This window comes from Cyanistes caeruleus, unplaced genomic scaffold, assembly GCF_971803275.1.
Source record: "Cyanistes caeruleus unplaced genomic scaffold, bCyaCae1.hap1.1 HAP1_SUPER_30, whole genome shotgun sequence".
NCBI classification, from domain to species: Eukaryota; Metazoa; Chordata; class Aves; order Passeriformes; family Paridae; genus Cyanistes; species Cyanistes caeruleus.
In genome coordinates, this window is record NW_028256295.1 from 2443552 (window position 1) to 2452528 (window position 8977).

Consider the following 8977-nt stretch of genomic DNA (forward strand, 5'->3'; position numbering starts at 1 on the left):
ACATCCCTCAGTTCCAGGTCAGTGCCCAGAACACAGCACAGCTGTGTCCAGGTCCTCAGGGTGGTTCAGAAGGAGAAGGCAGCTGGGATTTCTCCCCACAGACCCAGCACTCCAATGTCTCTCTGTGCCATCCATGGCTGTGCTGAGCATTTTCCCTGCAGCTTCCCTGCCTTGGATGTTTCTCTCCATGCAGTCCTCAGCACAGCCCAGCAAAGAATTCAGGTGGTTTCCCAGAGGACATTCCTCCTGAGTGAAGTGGCCTCAAGGCACTGTTTGTGCCACTGGAATTGTGCCAGCCCGGGTGCTGCTGATGGTGTTGGTGCTCACTGGGGTTCATCTCCCCACACACACACCATGCACTGCTGAAGTCTCCTGAGTACAGAGCAAACATGGACTGCTGGCCTGGTCCCTTGGTGTCCCTCCATGCAGGGACAACCTCCTGCAGGTGAGGGCAGAGGCCAGTGCTGGCAATGGTGGTTGCAGGGCTGCTGGGGCACAATTGCCCTGGGGCACCTTCCCACGTTGTCCCTGGAACACAGACAGAGCCCAGGCCCTGTTCAGCTGCTCCCTCAGGCCCATCCCAGGAGCTCTTGCTGCGCCAGGACACTGCTGTACACTGAGGTTTGCTTTGCCAACCCATTCCTGGAGCACATTCCTGACAGGAGCTCTGGAGGAGAGCAAAGCCTTCCTGCCCTGCCCTCAGGAGATGTCCTTTGCTGCTGGAACTGCTGCTGGAACCCAGCTGTGTCCCGTCAGTGCCCATGGCCTGTCCCTGCCTGTGGGCACAGCACAGACACGCAGCAGGACAGTGACCAAGCTGCCAGAGCACTCTGGCCTGGCACCCACAGAAGGGCTGAGAAGGGGAGTGTGGAGCTGGGAAGAGCAGCTCTGAAAGGACCAAGTGCTGCTGCTCCCTGGCAGTGCTGCTGGTGTGGGACTTTTCCCTTTCTCCCCTCTAACTGCAGGTCTGAGTTGGGATCCCTGATAAAGAAGGCAGTGCAAGGCAGTTTATTTTGTTCAAATAAAGCAATAGTACAAATCCTGGTTTACAGAACTTCTGGATAAAACTCGAGGCAGACAGGGAATTAGATGAGGGATGAATAAAACCATTTAATTGAGCACAACATTATGGCAAGAATACATTGCCACCACCAAAGACTGGGAATGAGCCAGTCATGTGTTCCATTCTGAAAACTATGAAGCAAAAAACAAACACTTTTTTGATTCTGAAAAGTATCTAGTCATCATTTTCCTTAGGGAATCCCTGAGCTCCTGGTTCCTCAGGCTGTAGATGAGGGGGTTCAGGACTGGAGGCACCACCGAGTACAGAACTGACAGTGACACATCCAGAGAAGGGGAGGAGATGGAGGGGGGCTTAAGGTAGGCAAATATGGCAGTGCTGAGGAACAGGGAGACCACGATCAGGTGAGGGAGGCAGGTGGAAAAGGCTTTGTGCCGTCCCTGCTCAGAGGGGATCCTCAGCACAGCCCTGAAGATCTGCACATAGGAGAAAACAATGAACACAAAACAGCCAAATAACAGAAAAGCACAAACTATGAGAAGCCCCAGTTTCCTGAGGTTTGAGTGAGAGCAGGAGAGCTTGAGGATGTGTGGCACTTCACAGAAGAACTGTCCCAGGGCATTGCCATGGCACAGGGGCAGGGAAAATGTATTGGCTGTGTGCAGCAGTGAATAGAGAAAGGCACTGGCCCAGGCTGCTGCTGCCATGTGGGCACAAGCTCTGCTGCCCAGGAGGGTCCCGTAGTGCAGGGGTTTGCAGATGGACACGTAGCGGTCGTAGCACATGATGGTCAGGAGGGCAAGCTCTGATCCAAAAAAGAAGAAAATCAGAAAAACCTGTGCAACACATCCTGTGTAGGAGATGTGTCTGGTGTCCCAGAGGGAATTGTGCATGGCTTTGGGCACAGTGGTGCAGATGGAGCCCAGGTCAGTGAGGGCCAGGTTGAGCAGGAAGAAGAACATGGGGCTGTGCAGGTGGTGGCTGCAGGCTACGGCGCTGATGATGAGGCCGTTGCCCAGGAGGGCAGCCAGGGAGATGCCCAGGAAGAGGCAGAAGTGCAGGAGCTGCAGCTGCCGCGTGTCTGCCAATGCCAGCAGGAGGAAGTGGCTGATGGAGCTGCTGTTGGACATTTCTTCACTCTGGCCATGGAGTCCTGTTGAAGGAGGAGAAAGTGACAAGTCAGGAGAGACTTTGCTGAGCAATGTCCATGTCCTTTCTCCCAGCCCTGCTTTAATTTTCCTTTTCTCAGAGCCCTTCCTTCAGCCCTGTGCCTGGAGCTCTGCTGGGATCTGGCCCTGTTGCTATGATGAGCAGGGGCTCTGCCCATGGACAGTGAGGAGTCAGCTCTGCTCTGCAGCAGTGGGGTCATGGGAACGGGGACAGGGGCCAGTCCTGGGGTTGGACTGCATCATCCCAAACTGCTCCTGAGGCAGAGGAGCCTGGCAGCTTCTCCTGTCCCAGGGGTCAGGAATGGTGACAGCCAAAGGCAGTTTGAGAGGGTTTGGGTGTGCCCAGAGATATCAGAGAGAAATGTGCAATGCAGGAGCATTGGCTGTAACTCAGTGGAGGGTGAGGGGAGCTGCTCTGTCACTCCATCTGTCCCCAGATGCCCTGAGATCGAGGGCAGGCACTGTGTTTCCCTGGAAATCAGCCTGACACAGCTGAGAGCAGAGGGACCCACAGCAGAGCAAACTGGTTCAGCCTTTCTCAGAGTCTCAGCCCCACTCCTGGCCAAGGACACTCCTGTCCCCAGTGTCCCCTGGAGACAGCTGACAGCTTGGGTGGCATCCTAAGGACACACCAAGGGTCCTGTCCATGGCACTGCTGGAGGAGAGTCGGGTCATTCCCAGCCTCCCAGCCTGCCCTGCCCAGAGCTCCTGGGGCAGAGGGAGCTGGGACATCCCATTGCTGTGCCCAGCCTGCACAGGAGGAGCCCAAGGGCTGGGCCTGCCCTGCAGCTGGAGCTGCCATTCCCAGAGAGCTGTCAGCAATGCCAGGAGCACCTGGGCAATGCAAGGAGAGAGAGCCAGGCCCTGAGGAAAAGCCTTTCCTTGCCCAGCCCTGCCCAGCCCCTGCCAGGCAGCACCAGTGCAGGACAGTCACCCTCAGGCATTTGCATTGAGACATTTGCTGTGTCTTGGCATGGGGATCTGTAAAAGAGTAATCATGGAATAGTTAGGTTGGGAAAAGACTTTAAACTAAAATCCCAGCACAGCTTGGTGCCAGTTTCCCCCCACTCCCCCTGGAGCTGTCCCTGCCAGCAGCTGCTGCCCTGTGCCCAGGGCTGGACCTTGCCAGCACTGCCCCAGCCCAGCCCAGTCCTGGGGGCTCAGCTCTGCCCTGCAGAGCCCTCCCAGCTCAGGGCACTGCCCAGGGGCAGCTCTGGCTCTGCAGGCTCTGATGGCAGTGGCAGAGCAACCCTGAGGAGGCTGGAAAAGCGACACTGATGCTGCCTGTAAGGGACCCTGTGCTGATTTCTGTCAGTGCCTGGTTAAGATCTGAGAATTTTCTTTTTTTAATTTATTGCAACCTGTCACAAGAGGTTGAATAGAGAAATGAAATGAGAGCTGAATATCAATGTGCAATTTCCCATCCAGGAAACCCAAAGCACTAGGTTAAAAAAGCACAAACTTCCCTTTTATGCAGCCCCTGACTTGCTGTAGTCCCTGTATAATTTACATGGTGAAATCCATGGGCAGAGGGGCTGAAAACACATTAGGAATCTCCTGTAAACCTACTGATCACTAAAAGTAGCAGTTCAGATACCTCAGGCATTGACAAAATTCACAATACCTTTAATAGTTATCCCTCCTCCCTGCCATTCTGAAATAGTAGGAAACTGAATACAAAGTCTTAGAAAATTTCCTCATTTTTATCAAAATCCTTGTGGAAATATTCTATGACTGATCAGAAACCCTCAGCAGGTCAGAGCTTCATGAGCATTCACCTCCCCTCCACCAGAAATACTCAGAGCTGTACTCACAGAGTCTGTAGGCACAGGGATGTTCCAGCTTGAGGAGATGCCTCCAGGAGCTGCAGCTGCATTGTCCTGCAGCCAGAGGCTTCCTGTGTCAAGGGCTGGCAGGGATTCTGCCCCAGGCACTTCTCAGCACCTTCCCAGCCCTGACTGATTGAAGCTCTCTGTGCCTCTGGGCTGTGCCCAGGGTGGCTGCAGGCAGTGCCCCAGCCCTGCTGGGCTGCCAGAAGAGCTGCTCAGCAAGAGAAATGTGCTTTTGAAGCTCTTCTTGGTTTCCAGCAGCTGCCTCTGTGCCAGGAGCCCGGCCCAGCTCAGCAGCACAGACACAGCAGCAGGACTTTAATGAGCCTCTTGGGGCTTTGTGCTGAGGCCCTGAACATCAGTCCCTGACAGGGAGGGGAAGAAACCTCTCAAGAACTCCAAGTCAGAATCCAACTCCAAAGTTTCTTTCACTTTTAATGGGTCCCACTGAGGGACATGACTGAGAAAGTGTCCCCAGGCCCCAGGCAGAGCAGAGAACTGGAGGCACTGATGACAGCTGGGGACAAAGAGAAGCCAAGGCTTGGTGCCCTGGGCCACAGCAGCCAATGCTGTGCCAGCAAGGGCTGTGAGGAGACACCTTGTCCTGAGGCCCTGGGGCCTCCTGGCACAGCCCCAGCAAGGCTGGCCACTGTCACCCCCTTGGCCTGCCCTCAGCATCCCCCCTAGCCCACATGCCAGTGGCCTCAGGGATCTGCTGGAAGGAGTCCCTGAGGAGCCTTGCTCAGGAATGGCCCTGGGGGCTCCTTCATGCTCCCAGGGACTGCAGCTTTTTCAAAGGACTTTGGCTTTTGCTTTGGAGTCTCTGAGAGCTTTGTGCAATCCTGGCCTCCAATTATCTGCTGTAATTAGTCCCTTGAGAGCCTTTGTCAGTAACAACACTCAGTGGGGCTCATTAATGCTTCAAGGTACTTCAGGTTCTTAAGGCACTTTCCTTTTTCCTTCCCACCCTGAGTCTCTGAGAAGTTTGTGCAATCCTGGCCCCAATTATCTGCTTTAACGAGTCCCTTGGGAGCTTTGCATTGACACTCAGTGGGGCTCATCAATACTTTGAGATACTCAGGGCTTTTTCAGCTACTTTGGATTTTCCTTCCCACACTGAGTCTCTGGGAGGTTTTTGTGCAATCCTGGCCTCCAGTTCTCTCCTCCAAGGAGTCCATGAGGAGCCTGTGTTGGGGATGGACCTCAGTGGCACCCATTAATGCCTGGAGACACTTTGGGTTTTTCCTCTGACTTGGGCTCCTGGAAAGGTTTGTGCAATCTCCTCTCAGGCCCTGAGGTTCAAGGGCTCAGCTCCAAATGCACCACGGGGCTCATTAGGATCAAGCAAATCCTAACAAACCATGGCTGTGCCTTGATTTCCCTCTGGTCTGGTGCAGTTCTTAGGAAAGTTTCCTACAATACTTATGGAGAAATAGTTCAAAGAGCTTCTAAGAAATATCTGTTCCTATTTTAAAGGGTATATTTTATTCCTGTTCTCTTTAGAGCAGAGGTGATTGCAGCATTCAGTGATGGATATTGATCCAGGGTCTCTCCTAAGGAGGTCTGGCCAGGTCAGAGAAGCTGTGCCTTGAGGTCTGACCCAGTGGGGACAACCTTGCTCCACATTCCCCAGCCCCATCCTGTCTCTCCTCACTCCCCTGGGACCTGCTTTGCTCACAGAACTGGCTGCACTCAGGCAAAGAGGGGTTTTCCTTCTTTGATTTTAGCAATCTAAAACTGCTGAGTTTCCCCATGGAAAACAGACACCCTCCTCAAGTGTGTGCCAAGGCCAAGGTGCCACCAAGGAGGTTCCCCTTCCCCAAGGCAGAGCCACACAAGGAATGTTTCAGACACACAGGGAGTTGTACAATAAACACAACCCCAGAGTTGGCTGAAGGCAGAATTAGAGCAGCTGCTGAAGGACAGACAAGCTTTGAACTCCTTGCAGCTGAAAGCACCAAGTGGGTTGTTGGGAGGTGTGTGAGTGAGGCAAGAGTGAGGGAAGGGAAATGCAGAGAGCCCTGGAAGTGTTTCTGTGCAGACAGGCTGCTGCAAGGGCAGCGTTGGACTTCTCTGGGGGGAACTGTGATGGAGGTCGGGGCAGAGTGACCTCCCCAGTGACCTCGAGATGTCACACAGCCACCAGGGATGTCACAGCCCACTCAGTGGTGTCACACAACTTGCCCTGCGATGTCACACCACCATTCTGTGAAGTCATAGCTCTTCCCATATGCCACAAAACCACCTCGTGATGTCACATAGCCTCCTGTGGTATCACACAGCCACATTTGATGTCACAGCTCACTCTGTGATGTCACAGTCAGTATTGTGATGCCATACAACCTGTCCTGAGATGTCACATGGCTCTTCTGTGATGCCACTGCCCACTCCTAGATTTCATATCACAACCATGTGGTGTCACAGTCTGCTCAGTGATGTCACAACCCTCTCTGTGTTGTTGTACATCTAACCTCTGGTGTCATAGTCCTCTCTCTGATATCACCACCCACTAAGTGATATCACCCAGACCATGCTGTGATGTCATGCAGCTACACTGCAGTGTCACCCCCTGCTTTCTGATGTCACACAGTCCCCTCTGTGATACCGTAGCTGCTCGGTGACCTCACACAACAAACTCTGGGATGTCACAACCCCATCTGTGACCTCACACAACCCACTCGGAGCTGTCACACAGCCCCTTTCTGACATCACAGCTGCTCTGGGGCTCCAGGACACAGCCACAGAGGTGCTGCTGGGACACAGCCCCCTCTGGCACATCCCACAGCCCCTGCCAGTGCTGAGCCCCTGGCAGCTCTGTCTGGGCCTGCTCTCTGTGTCCCTGAGCTGCCCTGGCAGGGCCCCAGCCCTGCTGGGCTGTGCTCAGGAGCTGCTCCTGGCCAGAGCTGTCTCTCTGCAGCGCTGCCCTTGCCAGGAGCTGCCTCTGGGCCAGGAGCCCGGCCCAGCTCAGCACCACAGACACAGCACCAGCACTTTCATCACCCTCTCGGGCCTTTGGGGCTCTTGGCATCACACTCAGTCCCTCAGAGTGTGCTCCAGAAACTCCTCAAGAGCTCCAAGTCAGATGGAAACACTGAAGTTTCTTGTAGTTGAAATGAGAGACACGAGTGAGAAAGCGTCCCCAGGTTCCAGGCAGAGCAGAAGACTGGAGGCCCTGATGGCAGCTGGGGACAAGCAAGGGAAAGGTGTCTGTGGTGCTGAGCAAAGCTGGATGTGTTTCAGGAATGGCAAGGGCCAAGGGCTGAGCCCCAGCCCCTGGCAAGGCAGATGCTGTCCCTCCCTCATTGCTCAGGGCTCTTCCCAGGCCACTGGCATGTGGGGATGTGCAATGCCAAGGGCAGCACCATGGGGCGGCCCCTGCCAGGCTGCTGAGCAGGGACAAGGAGGCAATGAGGCCCCAGGGCTGCCAGGGTCACTTGTCCCCTGCTGGCCTCAGGCCCAGGGTCAGCAGCCATGGCCAAAGGGCTGCACAAGTTGCCTCTGGCAGGACCTTGCAGCTGCACAGCCCAGGGTCCTCAACCTCTACCTGCTGCTTACGTGATGAGGCCTCCAAACCCCATCCTGGGAGATTTTTGGTCACTCTCCATGGTCTGTGAAAATGGAAACACTGGTCAAAGTTATTTTCTACCAAAACTTGCAGAGACAGAAAAAGGATCAATATGTTTAAAGTGACTAAAAGTGGATTTGGATTTGTTAGAAGGAGGAAATATTTTACAATGAGAGTGGCACAAAACTGCAGCTGCTTTTCCAGAGAAATGGATGCCCCATCCCAGGAATGCTCCCAGAGCAGGAGCTCTGTGCAACCTGACACAGTGAAAGCCGCTCCCCTCCCCAAGGATGGAATTGCTGTTGTGTGGGTTCTCTGATGTGCTGGGTGCCCTCACAACCCTCCTGGCCAGAATGTCTGCTGAGGGCCAGCCAGGCTGCTGCAGTGGCACTGACCTCACAGCCATCACCATTGCAGCCATGTCCCCTGGGCCTGGCTCTCCCCTTTCCTCTGCCCCTGCCTTGTCTCTGCTGCCATGAAGAGTTGTTTCATTATTATCTTGTCCCCAAGGTGCTGGGGCCAATTGCTTCCCAGTCAGGCTCCTGGAGCAGCAGTGGCTTTTCAGAGCCCAGCCAGAAATGAGCCCTGAAGCAGCAGCTCTGCAGTGCTGGCCACCAGGCCGGGGTGCCAAGGGAGCCTTCTGGCCATGGCCTGGAAGCAGCTGCTGCTGCCAAGGTGCCTTTGGTGCCTCAGGCTGTCCCTGGCACAGCTCCCAGCACGGCACTCTGCACTTGTGCCCGAGCCCTTCCCTGGCTTGGGGCTGGCCTGGGGCTTTTCCTGCAGCAGGATCTGCCCTGGCCATGGCACAGGAAAGGCAGTTCCTGCTGGAGCAGGAGGCTGTGCCTGGAATGGGCTCAAATAACTCCATCAAGGCCCTGTTCACTTCAAAATTGCTGCCTAGAGCACTATAGTCTAATAATTGTTATAGCTCCTCTACTCTGGAGTAAATAACTACTTTTCTTTATTTACTCTGTGGTGTAAATAAATCTGTCTAATCATGCCAGAATCAGTCACAGTTGTATTTTTATAAATATATCTGATATTCCATTGTTAATCCTGTGGGGAAAATTGCATTACGGTTCAGTTCCACCTGTCCAATCAGCACACATAAACCTTTAACAAACTCTGGGGCTGGGATTGGATCCAGCTGCTCCCAGTCTCCTCTCTTAGAAAGAATTTAAAAGTCTAGGCAGCCTAGAGGGGTTTGAGGATCCCTGGTGCCTGTTAAGTGTCATTTCTTCACCTCATGACTCAGCAGAGTTTCTCTAATAAGGAAATAAAACTTTTGCCTGAAGCTCCCACTGTGCCCATGACAGAAAGCCCTGGGAGTGTCTGTGAAATCCCGGCTCTTTGGCAGCCTGGGGACTCCTGGGAGGTCTCTGTGTAGCCCCTG

At 54.1% G+C, this 8977-nt stretch overlaps 1 protein-coding gene across 1 annotated transcript; it reads right to left on the minus strand.

Moving 5' to 3' along the window:
- Window positions 1-221: 221 nt before the first annotated feature.
- LOC147645288 (olfactory receptor 14J1-like) lies at window positions 222-3026 on the minus strand. The gene is made up of 2 exons (XM_086874832.1): window positions 2823-3026; window positions 222-2174 (listed from the first exon to the last, which is right to left on the minus strand). The coding sequence occupies exons 1-2, from the start codon at window positions 2920-2922 to the stop codon at window positions 1195-1197; spliced, it is 1080 nt and encodes a 359-aa protein (XP_086730958.1). The 5' UTR covers window positions 2923-3026; the 3' UTR covers window positions 222-1194.
- Between the last annotated feature and the right edge of the window lie 5951 nt (window positions 3027-8977).

What these genes read in the sequence shown, in the direction of transcription:
- LOC147645288 (XM_086874832.1), bottom strand. Translation starts at nt 2,922, where the DNA reads ATGTCCCAGCTCCCTCTGCCCCAGGAGCTCTGGGCAGGGCAGGCTGGG. An exon ending in TGCCATGGACAGGACCCTTG is followed by an intron (nt 2,175 to 2,822) that starts GTGTGTCCTTAG and finishes CTCCTTCAACAG; the next exon opens with GACTCCATGGCCAGAGTGAA.